Source organism: Cimex lectularius, unplaced genomic scaffold (assembly GCF_000648675.2).
Source record: "Cimex lectularius strain Harlan isolate CLEC.00 unplaced genomic scaffold, Clec_2.1 scaffold133, whole genome shotgun sequence".
Classification (NCBI taxonomy): domain Eukaryota; kingdom Metazoa; phylum Arthropoda; class Insecta; order Hemiptera; family Cimicidae; genus Cimex; species Cimex lectularius.
Genome location: NW_019394230.1, coordinates 349024 through 367803, shown reverse-complemented (window position 1 = coordinate 367803; position 18780 = coordinate 349024). Strand labels below are relative to the sequence as shown.

Here is an 18780-nt window from a genome sequence, read left to right as displayed (position 1 = left end):
AATATTTACAAGAAGAAGAAAAATAACTTTATTCTGGGACTGGTGTCCCCTTAGAATAATTTACATGAGACAAAATATAATAACAATAATACAACAATATAATATAATACAATAATAATAAATAATATAGACAATATAATATATTGTAATAAATAATATAGACAATATAATACAACAATATTTACGGCAGACTACAATTTATAAACAATGTTGTTCTTCATTTTTTTGGTACCATCTCGAAAACAATTCAGACAATAAACGGTTAAAAAAGAAAAAATGTTATAGTAATAACTAACGCCAAAATTTTTAATCCCTGGGTTTGCTTTCTTATCCGCTTAGAATAGACCGTCAGAAGTGGGGCTGTTTCACTCGGGCGACTTAGGTGCCGCATACAAATCCATCCCTCCCCAGGGTCATATATAAGCTAAAGTGGACGTTTCACTATCAGTAGTCAGCAATGCGCCACGTTCTAGTCCTCATCGGTTGCTGGGCCATCGCTCAAGGGTCCATGGACGCGATGCTGTCCTCGGCCATAGACAAATGTCTCGGGTCCAGTTCGACTGAAGACTGCCTGAGGACGAAGGTTCTTTAAATTTACCCCGTCTGTCGGTTATGAAAACTCATCAAGTTATTTGTCAGGTTTTAGATTACATCGGCACACCGAGGGCAGCCATCGAAGGAGAAGACCAGGGGGCTTTGATTATGAGAAGACTGAAGGAAATCGCAAAATCGAACGTCTTCAGGTTGGAGCTGTCGGAGGTTTTCCAAGGAGCGACGTTGCTCTTCAGGCCGAACAGGGGGCTCGACTTTTCTGTCGAATTTCCTGACGGTGAAAATGAAGTTGTTCCTAGGCAAGGTAAATTCAAATTATTCGTTTCTTTTTGTTTCAAAACTGCTGTGGTTACCATTGCTTCTTAATCTGTGCGATCACTTCTTAAGATTTGCGCTTGTACAGATTTTGTCTTCTCGCTTTCTTTAGGATTAATAAGAATGGCAAGGCACTCACACTGATCTACCTCTAATAATTGCCAAATGTTAAAACAAATCTGCCAGACCAAAAAGGCATTTCGTTATCTTCAGTGGTGAGTTTGAGAATGGTATTTTCATTAAATATTTATCATAACAAAGAACAGACAAAACACCTCCATTGAAGGGGGCAAGAGGCCAAAACGCATCTGGCAGGCAAAAATTATCAAAAACAGCAACAATATTGTACAAATTCCTAAATTGTTTATAAAAATTCATCTATCGGTGCAAATAATTTAAAAACCGTTGCTTTACCGAATTAATAGATTTTATGTACTTATTTTTAAAACATCAACTAATAATCCTGAATTACTGATGAACGATTATAACAATTAATACAAATTAATGGCATTTTATTGTAATATAATCTCAGGTACAGTTGACGAAAAATCAATATTGCGGTGCAGATAGTAAATATAATTACATATAGCAATATGATAATTTCAAAACGCAACGAAAACAAAAACTTTAGTATAACAACAATCGAACAGGCTCTTGTGATATTTTACTGACGAATAATCTGGATCTCGATATGGTGTTGATAAAAAAGCAAATTTTATTTTTACTGCCATTACTTGATTTTGATTTTTCATCAAGACCCTACTATGTGATCTAGAATATTTGTGAGCGTGGTATATATAACACTTAAAATAATTATTATTTGCCTTGTCCAATTTTTTTATTTAGTACAGAACTTTTTAGTATTGAAGTAAGATTTACACGAGATTTATTTAAATAGATTTATCNATATTTATTGTTCTTTATTTATTTTATCAATATTTTTATTTTATTTATTTTCACATTGCTTTTCCAATTAAATCTCATTTAAGATCAGTGATTGGAAATATTCGATAGTAATTTGTTTTAAATGTTAAAAAATACAGACACGAGATAAAACATGCTGGCGTTACTTTCAGTCGAAGGGTGAAAAATTGTTGCTAAACCACAAACTTTAAATTATAAATTATACAATATAATATAAATCCTGAGTCATGATCTACTTTTCTAGTAAGTAGTGCGGAGATAAATACATCAGGCAGACGGGGTGAAAAATAAAGACAATGGAAGAGTTCCCCCTGAGCACTGCAACTGTTCAGCTTATTGTACTTTATCCCTGGCTTCATTTTTGGGGGACGAGTGTGAATTTGAGCCCTCGGTGTGCCGAGAACCGAAGAAACTCATGTTTGAAGTAAGTTGGGACTAAATTCAGAGTCACTGAGATCTGATCACGTCCCTTCCATTGATGAGTGCAGTGTCAATTTCTTTCAATTGCGGCCACCAGTCCCCTTAGCCACCAGAAAAAAGTCCAGAGGTAACGGTTGGGATCGAACACACAACTGCGGGATCTACTAGCCGAGAGTCTGACGCCTTAACCACTCGGCTACCTCCCCCCCCCAAGCGTATACACGATCGTCAAGGAACCAAAATGAATATCAAACTTAAAAACCGCGACTCACTTCAAACTTAATCCAACAAAGGCACCAAAAAACGAAGACATCGCGGCAAACTCACTCCTCCCCCTCACGCCCTTATAAAGAGAATCGACTTAAATAAAATCACCCAGATCCTCCACTGAAGATGCCAAGAAGCCAAAACAGACCAATGCACTGAATTTAGGATGACAGATTACGAACAATTTACAGACTCATCAATCAAATTTATTGAAATCAAATTTACACAATAGTAAAAAATATTTTAAAAATTTATTGAGTTTTAAATTTTTGATAGTCCGTCTATTCTCGTTTTTTCTGGGATATCCAATTTTTAAACGAATATAAATTGCTCTTATTTTTATTTTCGCTCAGTGTTATCATTTAATCGTAAAGCCCCGTTTACACCAAGCGTGGCTAACGATGTCGGGAAATACGCCATGTGAGATCAAAGCAACGTGAATTTGCTTCTCACGACACCGTAAGCGTGAACGTCCCCGCCACCAATCAAAATAGTTTGATTTTCAGTCACGACAGTGCTTCTGCCTGGTCTATTTTCCATCCGTCCAACATGTTGCCAACGAAGAGTCGCGTTTGGTTGACAATGAAACTCTGCATTTTCTTGAGTTCTATGCTGGAGAATGATTGTTGTACGATGCAAGCATGGAAGAGTAGAAAGATCATTGTGATGAACAGAGGCTGGAAGAAACACTGATGCACACAATTTTCAGGAATTTGGATCAAAATAAATTATTTTACAATTTGAGAAATTCACATTGTTCAATTTTTGTACTAAAATACCACAGAACTCAACACTTCACAACTTTCAACGAAGTTCGTTCATGTCGGCAACCCCGGTAAACTCATTCACGTGCCCGTTGGAACTTTTTTGATCGATGCACTTCTACGGCTGACGAGATCGCTCTCGGCGGACTCATGACAGCAAGAAGGAATGCGTGGCACGCATTCGTTGTCAAACCCCATGGAAACGAGGCATAAGACTTTTTTAAGTATTTCCATTTTTTTATAAGAACCCAAAGCTGTGTCAAGGACTGTCGTGTATATCTTCAGGCCTAGACTTATCCTTTTCCAGGAGTAGGAGTTTGAGCTTTTATAGACCTACATACCAACATACATGTTCCGCTATTGTCCTTCTTCATTGTAATAACTGCACGGGCTTGTTTTTGTTGCTCCGAACCTATAAGTATGTCTCCGGAGTGTAGTGTCTAGTCAGCACTTTTATCATTCTAATTTCGACACATTCAAGGTTTAGTAGTTTGCAGTTGGCCCGTTAACAAACATTTTGGAATGCCTGTATCCTGGAATACAATCAATCCCATTGAATTGAGAACTTATTCTTAACCCATTGTGTGATAGCTCTACGTTTTTGACAACTTGGCATGCCGTAGAAGGTTTCAGGGCCGACAGGCATCCTGATTTTTTGGGAAAATTACTGGCCACTTCGTCGCCCCGCTGGCCCGTGTGCTCTGGCACAGAACAATTTTTTTTCTTTATAGTAAAAAATAACAAAAATTCAAAATAAATATTTAAAAATATTCACTAGATTTCGTGGTCCGAATGACCAAATAACATATTTTATTTAATTAATCTATATTTGTTCAGAAATCGTGAGATTCGGTCTGGTGTGATGAAGGTTCCACAAAAAAACATTTTCTTTATCGTGCCAACGTTTCGATCTTTATTGAGATCATCTTCAGGGCTCAAAGTGTTTGTCTTCTGTGTAATTGTGCCATTTTTGCGTGTCGTGTTGAGGGCACTCTCAACACGACACGCAAGATTGGCAAAATTACACAGAAGACAAACACTTTGAGCCCTGAAGATGATCTCAATAAAGATCGAAACGTTGGCACGATAAAGAAAATGTTTTTTCTGGAACCTACATCACACCAGACCGCATCTCACGATTTCTGAATAATTATCGATTAACGGTCACTAATCTACACACATTAATCTTTATGTAAGGCATTGGTTGAGATAAGGTTGTGGGTTCGAATCCCCCTCATGACACTGACTTTTTTATCTCAACCTATGCCTTACATAAAGATTAAATGATTGAAAGATTTAAAAATATGTGGGTTCTAAAGTTCTACATCGTCGAGTTCAAAAAAGAACGAAAAAAAAACTAATACCTGATGATGACTTCAAATTTGTTAGATAATAAGACTACATCGGTAGTGTAATAAATAGAAAGAAAAACAACTTTTCTTATACGTATTTTTGTTAGTAAACCGTTAACAAAAAAAATCTACGTTTACTTCTGGAGATATTTCGATAAGGAGAAAAAAATTGTTTTCCTTATTTGAATAGTTGGATTATATCAATCTTCTGCTTTTTCACAGAAGGTTTATGAACAAAGACGTAAAAGGAATAAAATTTTAAATAATTGTCTTAATGAGAATAGACTTTTGTATAATATATTTTGAAAACTTCACACAATACAATCGTCCAACCTGTTTCTCTGTCTGTTTTCAAATGTAGTTTCCTCCCTTTGAAAAGTTCTAAACATGTTACCCTTACATTAGACAAATACTATTTGTTTCCTCCCGACTCTTCCATGGTGTTTTGAATTTCCCTAATCGAAACGGAACAATATGATAACGTTTATTTAATTGCACATCCGTTTCGATCATGGTTATGTCGAGGCCGCGGCTCTTCAAAGGATTGCCGCATTTGCAGATCGTTAAACAAACGTGTTGAATAAGGAATTAATTAGCAATTTCTACTAAGACCGAGTGCAGCGATGCAGAACTCTCCGAATCTACTACAAAGGGCAAGATTTAACGGGGAAAGCCAAAAACCTTAGCCGTTATGTTGTATCTAATTGTATAATAAATCCATAACTGTAATGGTTAATACGTAATCAACTATAATAATAAGAATAATTTTGCACGATAGATTAAAAAATAACACCATCAATGTACAAAATACACACAAAATTAATAATTCAGGAAAAATTATTTTAATTTTAGTTCATTATTCACTACGAATGTAATTTCTTCATCAAAGAATTTGATTATTAGACCCGGTTTTAGTGTGCATTCGTTCTACGTTTACGTTGTACCTCCCAAATCGTTTTTATCTGCAGATAAGTGTAGCAGGACAGTCTGTTTATAGTCTCTTTCTTAACTCTTTGTAGAATCTGCACGTGTTGGTAGATGCTAATCTTTCTCAAGTGTCCATTTAGTCCGTAGTCATGAATCCAGTTATTCTGCATTTCTTCCTGTTTCCTTTGATGATCTGAAGTTTCCTTCTTTCTTTCCCAATTCGCCATGAGGTTTTTTTATTGTGCCCAGTCAGTGAGTTCCATTGTTTATTCACATTCTGTATGTCTACGTTGATAGTATGGATCCCTATCCCACAAAACGGTTCAGGACTTATCAGCAGTGTAAAAGCCCCTTTCATTAAAAAAATGCCTCTTCATTCTTTCTATCCCAAGTGCCGTAAGACCCCAGTAAAGCCTGATATTGCACACCGAACCTGATTAATTTGCGTTTAAAACACGGAACCATTCTTGATCTATCTGGGTAGCCTGTTCCTTTTTATTCTGTTTTTTAATACATCCTCGTTTGTTTAAGTTGAATTAAATACATATCTCAATTGCATAAATTTTGGATACTGAAACATGCTCCATAGGCTCTGAATATTTAGTTTTGGAGTTAACTACTCTTGCACATGTGCCTTCTTGCGTCCTATATCCGTCAAGTATTAGGTATTATCCTCCTTGAACCGTTTTTGTTACTTTTTTCTTCTCCCTTTTTGATACTTAGATGTGTCTGGACGTTTTGTTTAAATTCATATATCCAGTATGTTGTTCCTCGGAGCCATGAGTTTCCGATATTCTCACACTATGGTGTTATTTTCTTTCCATTTGTCCATGTTTTCTTCGTTATTGACCATTATTTTCTTTGGTGTACTCGTTATCATTTCGCGGACCGTCTGAGGTCTCATCATGTGGTGAACATCCAGAGCTGAATATATGGGCTACAACTGTAGTTTTCACTTGCTATTAGGCTGAAGCCAAAATTGGCTGGTTAATATACGGACAGGCTCCATTAGCCTACTCGCATAAAAAGCTAATTCAGGCGGACATGTTATGGGGATATCAGTTGTCGTAATGATACCAAAATAGAGATTAGAAAAATAATCAAATTCAAATACCCAATAGAACTGACTGGACCAAAGGGATTCCAGTTAATGCCGATATCTCTTATCCATATTGGTCTAAGATCTAGTATGAGTCAGGTGATGGTATATATAGAAATAATCCAAGAAGTAGAATTCATATGAGTCTGTGGTTTTCGATCACTGTGCTAAGGAGATCAATAGGCTGGGTATTACAAAAAAATATACAGCCTTCTACTAGGACTTCCACGAAATTTCCTCGTCGAAATTGTATTTGAAAATTGAAAATTTGGAAATTGCATGAAGTCCCTGTCAACATTAGGAATGTTCATAAAATTCCCCTTGATTTGGTAACAAGGCACGTTGGGCAAAGTGGTAACGAGGAGGCTGATAAATTGTTTACAAAATTCGAAAGTTGGCACTGAAACGTTTTGCGGCTTACCAAATTGCCGAAAACATAGTTCACAGATCAACAAGTTCATTGAAGGACCACAACAGAAACTGACAGCACATTTAGTAAACCTAGGATAGTAATAGTGCGAACAGGGCTCTGCCGACTCCAGCGGAAATTGTATAAATTCGGACCAGCAGAAACAAGCCTGAGCAGATATTGTTAGTAAGAAGAAGAAAGCGTGTAACAATTTTTTTTTTTTTTTTGGGGGGGGGGAGAAGCCTATGTAGGCAGATATTTGTACTCCTGGGATAGGAAAAGTCATGATCTGAAGGATACAAAAACAGAGCCTTTAACAAAGGAAGATAAAAACGTTAACTAACACAAAATGTAAAATTTGTGAATTTTATAATATAAAATAATTGAAGATAATTGATAAGGATATAAGATAATTGAAAAGGTGAATTTTTGATACAACTGGAATTTGTATTTTGTTGTGGCAAATATTGAATCTCTATTTTCATTCTATAAATACAAATAATCAAAGAAGCTGCTTTAAAAAAATATTGATTTGATCCAACAATATCAAAGTTTTTCCCTCTGAATAAAATATGTTGAACACAACGTATTAGATAAGGAGGAGACCAATTAATCTGTTTACAAAAGCTTAACGGTATAATCTAATTATCTGCTGAAGAGTTTGTAAGTTCTGACAAGCCTAACCCCTGCCCATCAGCTGAATGTTAATTTGTCTGATTAGATTGAGTGCGTGGAAAAAGACAAAATTCCACGTTTGTTTCATTTTTTACCAATTAACTTAACCTTAAGAGATGAAAAATATTACAGCCATTTTTTATACTCCAAAGAGAAATTTTTCAGTAAATTGATTGGGGGAACATGCCTCAAAGCTAAATCTTCATTATCGTTTTAAATTGTTTTACCCTAATTAACATGACTAATAAGTGATATCTTCTTCGTTAATACTTAATCTAGTATGCTTCTGTCTGAAGATTTGACTTAATGCAGTTCTAATTAGGTTAGCTGATTATGATAAAATGCGGGAATAAAAATTTTGTTAGTTTATATCTGATTGACTATGATGATTCAATCTGGCTATCATTAACCTTTTCTGCCAGATACATTTCCCGACTTTTAATTTTCAGGTATCGGTCTTTTGTTTTGTCAATTATCTTTTTTAAACAGTCGAAATACAAATAGGTAAAATAGTGTGGTTATAGAAAATCAAAACTTTAAATCACTTTACTGAGTTTAATTTTTTAACCTTTTCAAATGTGTCGTTAAACTTTAAAATTAAGTAAATTCAATACATATACTTTATAGAAACTTTATTTCTGTTTGAACAGCCCGAGATATGATGAAGCAGAAGATGTTGTTCCCTCTGCTTATGCTGGTGAAGCTGAAGCTTAAAGCTCTGACTCCAATTCTTCTTGCAATTGTTGGTCTGAAAGCGACAAAAGCACTCGTCCTATCTAAACTGGCTATACTTCTAGTAGTCGGCTTCCTGGTTGTCCAGGTATATCAGATAAAATTCTCGTAAATCTTCGTAAAAACCTTTTATTCAAACAATTGCAATCGTATTTGTAGCTTTGCCAGAAACTCGGTATGGCCAAGATGAGTATGCAACCTGCTGCAATGCCACCACCAATGGACCCGCCAGCTACCCCGCCAGTACCGATGTACGGTCCTCCGACCACTTCAAGCTATGACCCAGGCTGGGAACCAGCACCTGGCCCCTATGCTAGACTTTATGACACGAAGCAACAGTCGACCACGGCACACCAGTTGGCTTACTCATCGTATACAGCACAACCTGTTCCATACAAAGCATAACAAGTGGTAAATATTAAACCAAAGAAAACCTAAAATAATTAAATTAACCTGAACTTGTTTTTTCCAGATTTAAATGAAGTTGACTATGACTTTAGAATAGAAAATGGCCAAAGAGGACCTTGTACTCGACTACATGACTCTAAACCAGACTTCGTTGACATTGAACTTACTGTAACAACCCTACCAGACTATACCTACGACAAAATGCAATTTTATGAAATTTAATAAAGTTGTGGATGAAACAAGAAACAACAATGGACAATATTGACAATTCGACAACAAACGAACCAAAAAGAAAAAGGACTCTTAGACAACAAATACTGACCTTACGATTGGTTGACATAAAAAGACTTACTTTTAATTTATTTGAACTGAAACCTACGACTCAACCAAAGGAAACGTACAATTGTAAATAATATAAATAAATTATTTATTTTTCTCCTTCGTGAGATCATGTAATAAATGTTGTGCACAAAAAAAAATGTCTCGAATTATTTAAGAAACAACCCTGGGTTATTTATGCTAAAAAAAACAGTACAAATTACATTCATTGTATACTAGATGCAACAAAAGGTCCTCCAGTAGAGGAATATTTGGCAATGTGAAAATAGCCAGTTGCAGCTGGTTAAATCATGTGGCACAACATATGAGCCATAAAAAACCTAGTTCCACAGCATTACAACAGGTTACTCGACTCTCTGAAAACTGCGAAGAGACACCGGATCCCAGGGGGGTGAACACGTATAAAATCAACCTGAGTGATTTCAAGGTAAGTTTCATGATAGTAAACAAACTGTTGGACATTGTGTAAATTCCTGTACAGATGTGCACAACTTTGATCTGGTTTGCTGGCTTGGAAACATTTTACACAAACAAAATTTCTTTCTACCCTACAAGCTCAACCACCTAATATTATTTTCACAAGATGTAACCACACTGTTTAAATTCATTTTTGTAGAATCCTGTTAGGTTTTATCATCAACTTCCATAGAGACAATTTTAAAACAGTAGTTTAGTTGTAGATATATTTATGACAAAATTAAATAATTATTACACAGGAAAACTGGGTTTTACATTGTCATTTTATCAAACGATTTTCATATCTTACAAATAATAATGGAAATAACAAAGTTAGTGTAACAAATAATAACAACATAATAGGATAACAAAGTTAAATTGAACAAAACCTAAAAAATACATATGCCAATATAAATATCAAATGATTGATGAATTTATGACTTGTCAATATATCTGAAATAATTGCTTGGTAAGAAACAGTTTGATCTGCGATTCTTGAATATATGTACTAAGGTTTATTTTAAATTTTATTTTTGAATAATTTGAAATAATTTGGTGGTAAAAATGTTTTACATCTAGAAAATTGCTTATATTTTGAACTAATCGCAACATTTATATTTATGCCGTGTATTGTTTTAGTTAATGCATTTCGGGCTACCTCCCTAGTCCCTCTTCAGAACTACAACTTTATAATAAATAAAGAAACACATCATTGTATCATAAATAGTAAGAACTATTGCTTTATATATATGTCTCACTATTTAGCTAAATGGACCTCACCGATTAGTCAGGTTACAAAAAATAGGTATCATTACATATCATTAGATGTATCAATGTGACAATCCAATTCTATGTTGAAATCAAATTCAAATTTTAAGTGACTCACCTCGTCCTCCTGTTCGGCAACCCGTGGATTCGGGCGAGATACAGGAGGGGAAGTAGGCAGGATTAAGTGGTTGGACGGTAGTTCGAGGATGTATACCCTTCACCTTCTATCCATGGGCTCTTGGTTGCTCCATTCTTCACTTCCTGAGGGGACCCAACAGATCCTTTGCGATAACCACACAAGACATAAATGGTAATAAAACTCAATTAGAGGACGATTGAAATACGAGAAACGATGTGTACGTAACCAATGACAAACGACGACTAATTAGTAACTACTAACATTTAACAAATGGCAAACCCTGGACCAAGCGGGAGTTTGGTTGTAGGCCTAATCCTTTCTACGTAAAAAGGGTGTGAGGCCTGCTTTTGTTTTGCTTTTTGTTAGTTGGTTCATTGTCTATTACCCTCTCGTTTCTGGTACGCAGATCAATTTGACATATGTTAGGCAACCCAGACCAGCTTTGAATTGAAAATGAATGCGTCTAAAACTTTCAGTGCTGCTTGGCTATCTAAGAAAATATTCTTATTAAAGTGTTTATTGTGCACAGAGTTCTATTACTTAGATCTCAGCATGAAAAGTTAATGTTGTTGGTATAGGTGTTTCACATCAAAATGTGTGTTTTCCCCACTCCATGTTACATTTATGCTTCTAAACACTTTTGTTATTTTTATTTGGGAGGTCTATATTTTATATTATTTTCTGCTCCTGCTTAATAAAAGGATTCTTCGGTGTACGTCAAGGATCAGCTAACTCTGAATATTGCTCTCTGAGAGTGGGAGTGCAGCAGGGCAGGTTGTTCAGGCCTTCCAACATGTTGGGACATCGCTAAACCTTCTTAAAAACAAAGAGAATCAAATTCTTCTCATCGTCGTCATGGTTATTACGTCTCCCAACACCGCCCTTAGTTAAGACATTAAAATGCCCTTCGATAAAAACCTAATCCCAATAAATTTTCCACATTTCACACGAAATATTTTAACATCCCAACAAGCCTGATTCACCAACCTGACAATCCAGACAGGTGACTGAAGCCAGATATGGAACCTCCTCAACAATACTATGATATTTAACTATTGATAAAAGCTGGGAATTCGACAGCAGTTGAGGGCACTCCTCATGAAATTACAATGTCAAACGAGAAAAATATGGTATTGCAGTTCAATTTGTCAGACATTTTTGTAACTATCACATTTATTTGTAGCCTTTTAAGAATATTATAGTGGCTTTATCTGAGGTCAAGTTATGTATTTTCTTTCGTCCTAATAATATGTTTACAATTTCCTGCTGCTATCCTCTAAATATGTATGTTGCAGTTGTATCAGTCGCAGTGCCACTTGCATTGCTGAAACTGGGCAAATACGCATTGTCCCTGAAATGATAAAAAACAACAATACTTGGGATTTCTTAGGTTGATTTTGGGTCTTCTTATCCATAGTATTTAACCACCATACTAGGGCTCCAAATGTGACCAGGAGTTTAATCATTTTTGGGTATAGATCCAAAAGTAAAAATATGTAAATAAGTAAAAACATTCGTCGACACAATTGCCTTTTATGTTGAACAACCAGGTCACCATTAGGTTATAGAAAACCATGAAAATTATAATTAAAAAAATGTAGTAAAATATAACCTCACATTTACTATAAAAATATTTAGAAAAAAATTTTAAGCCAATAATTATCAATAAAATATAAAAATTAATGTCAGTTTAATAGCAGTTTATAATGAAACATTTTAAGTATGTTAACTGTTACCGAGTTTCAGTATTAATACTACCAAACCACCACATTGAATCTGGATTATTAATTTATTAAAATTGACTGAACAATTTCAGCAAATAGCAACTAACAAGCAATATCTGCTTAAAATTGTTTAATAATAAATTTTTATTATTTATTTTGCTGTACATCTTGATTATTTTTTTAATTACAATGAACATTTCAGTATATGGAATTTTAAAACCGAATGAATAATCCAAAACTTCCAACACCAAATTTGACTTTAGCCCTCCGTCCCCTTTTACATGAGCACAACAAAGACACTACAATTTGTCACATTTTAAACTAAAATAATAAGATAAGTTTCATCCTAAAGTGATTGTAGTTTTATAAGTTATGGTGCCACTGAGGATGGGCACCAAGGGCTGTCAACAGCTAGGTCATTTTAGTCTCAAACCCAACCAATTTCTAAATATGATGAAGCCAAACCCGTTCACATTCTCTCTTAAAATCTATTCTTTCTTATTTACTTGCCATTTACTCAGAGTTGTGGAGTGCTTGATGACCCTCTTATCATCCATTACATTCTATAAATAATCTAAATGGGTCTATGTGATCTATGTATAAATATTCTTCCCCCGCCCTCTAACACAATACGTTCATGCTAATAAATTTAGTTTCTACTTACACACAAAAAACAAAACTAGGTATTATATAAAGAATTATGTAATAAAATAGCCCTGTTTACTCTAAAAATTAGAACAGGGGACCCAATTACTGCTCAAGCACAATTATCATATCGGGTGGTATTCCTACTTGCTTGTATATGGTGCCAAGGAATATCACCTTTGAAATGAGATATATCGAGCCACCATTTTCTACATGCCGGAAACATACTTGAAGCTGTGGCTCAAAAGTATGAGTCAACCTTGTATGGCCTATTCTTAATCGGATAAGGATGGCCTCTGAGGGCCACCCATCTAGTGTGCTCTTGATACGTCGGCGTTTAATGCGTTTTTAGAGTCAGATGGCCGGAACACCGTGGTTAAGTCCGTTGGTTGGTAACAACCACCGTGTTACCTAGATGCTCCAGTTGGTGGTCTCTCTCCAAAAAGAGCTAAACTAGAAGTCGACTCAGGACCTGTCAGGGGAGAGTCAATATTAGTAACTTAAGGAACTATGTGAAAAGGTGCAATACGTTTAGCGACTTTTCGCAATTTTTCCTCTACTAATTAGCAGAAAATGGTACACAATTTAAGTGCAATTTAAATGTTTCTAATTTCTTGTTTTTCCTTAATTTCAAATTGAGTTTCTTTATGTATAACTGATTCTAAGTCTTGAGCTGTGCGGGCATATAATTCTGCAGTTGGTTGTTTTGTCTGCACTTTTGTTCTGTCTGTTAGATCAAACCCACCAATTGTAAGAGGTTAAAACATAAACTGTTCAGAAAAAATGGCCAAAAGCGACCAACCTGCCGATCAAGTGTAGATTTAATTTTCACTTAAGAGAGATTTTCATTGTTTTCCAAATAATGTTTTTCATTTGTTTCCAGGTTTTAATTTGAGGCAGTTTTTTATGATATATTGATAAAATGACGAGTAGTGCTGTAGACCTTGTCGAAACCATATACCAACTGCCATACGATGAGAAACCCCCCATGAGCCAGGGCATGCAGTTAGAACCGACGGAAATGGAAGTTGTGCTGCCCGACTGGAAAAACAAGGTTTTCGGTAAGCGCCCATACCAGTCAGCACTGTGGCAGAAATATTTTTACTATTTTTCTTGACAGGATGTGCAGCCTGCTCGTACAGCACGGACGTCGCGAGCCGGCTCGAGCGTCACATGCGGCGTCACACAGGCGAAAAGCCATACGCCTGTAAAGAATGCAGCTACAGAGGTACAGACGCAGGCCTGCTGAAACGCCACATGAGGACCCACACGGGCGAAAAGCCTTTTTCCTGTTCCCTCTGCGAGTACCGCTGTGCTCAGGCCTGCACCCTCAAAGAGCACATGATGGTCCACACGGGGAAAAAGCCGTTTGTCTGCAGCGAATGCGACTACCAGTGCAGCAGGGCTTGCAGGCTGAAAATACACATGCTGAAGCACACGGGCGTCAAGCTGGAAAACGTTCAAGGATCGAGTAAATCAAATTGGGGCCATAAACTTTTAACTACTGATTGATTCTCCTATGATTTGAAGCAAAAATGGAGGCTTATTATTTATTAGTTTGTCTTAAATATATCGTAATTTATTCTGTTATAATGTTGTAAATTATGTAAATTTTGTAATATATTGAATTGTTAACATGACAATGGTCTATTTCTATACACAATTAAGCAATGGAAAAAGTGAGAACACACCTCAAAGTATTGACTGTATGATAAGACTTATATTTGAATATTGAATAGTTTATTAATGAAAATTAAATACAAATTAATTAAAATCAAGTCTAATATTCCTCAAACAATAATAAATAAAAAAGGAAAATAGATATCTAGATAAATAAAGGGAGATACANTTGAAATTAATTAATTTGTATTTAATTTTCATTAATAAACTATTCAATATTCAAATATAAGCCTTATCGTATATATATATATATATATATAGAGAGAGAGAGAGAGAGAGAGAGAGAGAAGAGAGAGAGAGAGATGAGCGAGAGAAGGGAGAATTTAGAGAGGGAAAGAGATAGTGAGAGAGAAAAAGTGTCCAAAAAAGTACAAAATCTTAACTATAATGGTTTTTTAATAAACAAATAAATAATGCAATAAGTGTGTGGTAGTAATATGCAAAAAAGTGCTATTTCTTTATTTTAAAAAACCATTATATTAAAAATTAAAAAATAAGGGGTGGTAAAGAAAGAGACAAAAAATTTTATACACGTCGATAAAAGAAAATAATGTTTATATATTGACTGAGAATCTATACATTGTGAAAATAAGTTGATGGTTGATTCTCACTTACAAAGCTGAGTAAATTTTAAAAAAATATTTGTGCATCTGTTGTAGAGCCCTGAGGAAGATGAAATAAAACACTAAAAACTTGGCAAAAATAGCTGACAAATTTGCTATCAAATATCATTCATGTTTACAGAAGGTCTGTGACAATTGACATAAAATCGTGAGAGAACATAATATGTATATAATTTTTTCTCGTCAAAATGTGTCGTCAAATTTTTACAATTATTGAGGCATTAATATATTTTATAACCGGCTGACTTATATCGTCCGTTTATTCTCGCTTTGATCATTAGACTGTATACTGATGATTTTAAAGTTAAAGTTTGCGTTTTTGTGCCAACTTAAAACAAAAACGTGCTATCAGGGTGTTATCTTCTATGGACGTTTCCATCCAATGTGAAAGCTCGTGGATATGTAGATAATTTTAAGCCGAAAATCGTTTGAAGGCAGTATAGCAAAGATAAGCGGACCGGGTTTGTTTTAGTAAATCGGAGCGGTATTGTTTGTTTGGCTTCACTATTGTACAACTTTTCATACATTCTTCTAGATTTTATAATGACAAACGGTTTTTATTAAAGGTATTCTTTTTTACAAATTTGTATGATCTTGTGTTCTACCAAATCGTGAAAACCAAAAATGCTTTCGAACGTCTTAATTTTAGTCAGGTTTGGATTTTATTTCTTAAAATAATCCCATTCCTGCATCAAATCGTACGAATGTTTCACCAAAAGGTACCGTGCCATGAAATCGTCGCATCGTTCCAGCTCCTCCTCAACGACCGCCGTGTCCACATTCTTAGCGATGAGCCAGTGGTACACGATTTTGTCAAATTCTTTCAGTTTTTCGACGTGCGCCTGCAGAATCTCGACCCTGATCGCCAGGTGACGTTTTTCAGGCTCGTGGCCAAGGATCTCTTCAGCCGTCTCGTCGAGCATCTTTTTCACCATACACCTTATTTTCTTCCTTTCGTTTAAAACCGTCTCTATGTCTTTAGACATGAGTCTGCTAAGCTATATAACTAGATTAAAAACAGAGATAATTTTTGCTAGCCTATAAAATAGAAATGATAAAGCTGTCAATCCAACGATCAGCTGCTTGGTTTACACTGTTACATGTCTTATTGCAGCTTAACTGCTTGAAATTTTCGTAATTTTACAAAATATATATACTAACTGCTCATTATGGTATACACCATTCAAAACGCTATACCAGTTAAAATGTAAAAAACTAATCATCACAAAGACAAAAAATATTACAGCAAAAGTTAAGAAAGTTTCGAAAAAATTACAAAATAAATATTGGAGGTGGTGGGATTTGAACCCAGGGTTTTCAGCATGAGAAGCAGAAATTCCAGCACTGAGATACATCCCCGAAGTTGCCATTTCCCGAACAGGCATCCCCGGGTTCAATGGTTTTCCAAAAAAAAACTTCTTCTACAATCAAAATATCAAGTTTGTAATAATAATTATTCTTCGGAAATCGTGAGATGCAGTCTGGTGTGACGTATTGTTTATAAAAACAGTTATAGGGGGGATTTATAAACTATGTTTAAATTGTTCCAAATACATGTAGGATGTGGAAAAAATTATGAATAGAAATGATAAATGATGGAGTGAGTGTGGTGTTCAATCCTTTTTAAAAAGATAGTTCCTACTCACAGTAAATCCGCGTTGGCGGAGGTATCAGCGGTTCACTTTGGCAATTCATGTCGAGAGACGAGGTTGTAGAAGTCCTTCAACCTGATGATGAGCTAAAAGGCTCGAAATCCGGATCGTTGCAAAAGAACTTAATGTGAGTAGGAACTATCTTTTTAAAAAGGATTAAAAAATTATGAATTTATACAATGCTAGAAAATTTTAGATTTAAAAAAATTGAATTTATACAATACTAGAAAATTTTAAATTTCAAAAAATTATAACTTTATACAATGCTAGCAAATTTTAGATTAAAAAAAATATGAATTTATACAGTGCTAGAAAATTTTAGATTTAAAAAATTATGAATTTATACAATGCTAGAAAATTTTAGATTAAAAAAATAGAATTTATACAATGCTAGAAAATTTTAAATTTCAAAAAATTATAACTTTATACAATGCTAGCAAATTTTAAATTTAAAAAATATGAATTTATACAATGCTAGAAAATTTTAGATTTAAAAACATTATGAATTTATACAATGCTAGAAAATTTTAGATTAAAAAAATTTAATTTATACAATGCTAAAAATTTTAGATTTAAAAAAATTAAGAATTTATACAATGCTAGAAAACTGTAGATTAAATAATTGTATTTATACAATGCTAGAAAATTTTAGATTTCAAAAAATTATGAATTTATACAATGCTAGAATCTAAAATTTTCTAGGTATAAATTCATTTTTTTAATCTAAAATTTTCTAGAATTTTCTAACATTTTCTATTCACTCTTTTTAAGCAAAATATTCTAGCATTTTAGAAATTCATTTTTTCACATCATACGTGTATTTGTAAAATTTAAACAATCTTTATAAATCCCAGGCACTGAAGATGATGTCAATAAAGATCGAAACGGTGGCACGTTAAAGAAAATGTTTTTCTAAAACCTACGTCACATCCGACCGCATCTCACGATCTCCGAATAATCATTTTTGGTCGTATGTTTATGTAACACCAATTTAAACTAAATGAATTAAATGAAATACTAAACTCTTTCTTACGCCCTTGCTTACAATTTATTTTAAGTACATTTTGTAAATTATTGTTTTCGTTAATAATTTTTCTTTTTGTCTTTCTTTGTTTTCTGTACTATATAAAAGCAAAATGATGCATAAAATTATAAAATAGATTTGGAGATGCTGGGATTTGAACCCAGGACTTTCAGCATGCGAAGCAGACACTCTACCACTGAGTTACATCCCCGTTGTTGCCGTAAACTACACTATTCCTTGTCTATTGAAAATTCGTCTATCTGGCTTTGTACAAACAATGTTTTTTTTTAATTTTTACACAGCTTTTACTTTATTTCTGATGTAATCTATGAAAATATAATAGATGACAAGCTTTGATTTAAAAATCCAGTCAGGTTATTCATGAGTATTCTTTTTTTACTAAATCAAATGTGTCATACTGACTTTCAGGAGCAATATATTTTGAGGAATAAGACAGATGTTGTTGCTTTTGAACTAATACATTCAACCGTGTGGCAGGTGGGTAATTGTTCCGAGCTCGGCCATTACATACAACGGTATTTACATTGAACACAATTATAAGTCAGATCGTAATTTGGTTGAAATGCCAGTGGCCCTTTGTAAAGGGCAGCGTCTTCTGACTTATTTTCGTCGCTCCCTAATTGCTTTTAGGACAGGCCCTTGTTCGCAGCAGTTTTTATCGGACTAATCCATTTCCTTTGAGCCGCTTTCTGGCAGTTACGGTTGAAACAATAAGCTTCAGTGCATTGCTGAAGAGACAGCGTGATATAGCTAGAAAGTAAAAAAAATAAGGAAAAAATTTACCTAACGCCTACTCTTTAAACATGCCGACTTGGTCGTAAAAAAATCATGTCAAGAACGTGAAAACGTCCCTTCGAACAATGGG

General features: G+C 34.6%; 2 protein-coding genes and 1 non-coding gene across 3 annotated transcripts; 2 read left to right on the top strand and 1 right to left on the bottom strand.

Annotated features, from left to right (window-relative positions):
* The first annotated feature begins 442 nt into the window (after window positions 1–442).
* LOC106670792 lies at window positions 443–9323 on the top strand. The gene is made up of 5 exons (XM_014401387.1): window positions 443–583; window positions 640–856; window positions 8355–8524; window positions 8596–8847; window positions 8909–9323. Exons 1-4 carry the CDS (start codon window positions 458–460, stop codon window positions 8839–8841), a joined length of 759 nt encoding a protein of 252 aa, XP_014256873.1. The 5' UTR covers window positions 443–457; the 3' UTR covers window positions 8842–8847; window positions 8909–9323.
* Window position 9324: 1 nt separating this feature from the next.
* LOC106670782 (zinc finger protein 513-like) lies at window positions 9325–14505 on the top strand. Its single transcript, XM_014401375.1, has 3 exons — window positions 9325–9610; window positions 13799–13976; window positions 14036–14505. The coding sequence occupies exons 2-3, from the start codon at window positions 13838–13840 to the stop codon at window positions 14425–14427; spliced, it is 531 nt and encodes a 176-aa protein (XP_014256861.1). The 5' UTR covers window positions 9325–9610; window positions 13799–13837; the 3' UTR covers window positions 14428–14505.
* A 3528-nt stretch (window positions 14506–18033) lies between these two features.
* Trnaa-cgc lies at window positions 18034–18105 on the bottom strand. The gene has a single exon. It is a non-coding gene; the product is annotated as a tRNA-Ala (tRNA).
* Window positions 18106–18780: the final 675 nt, after the last annotated feature.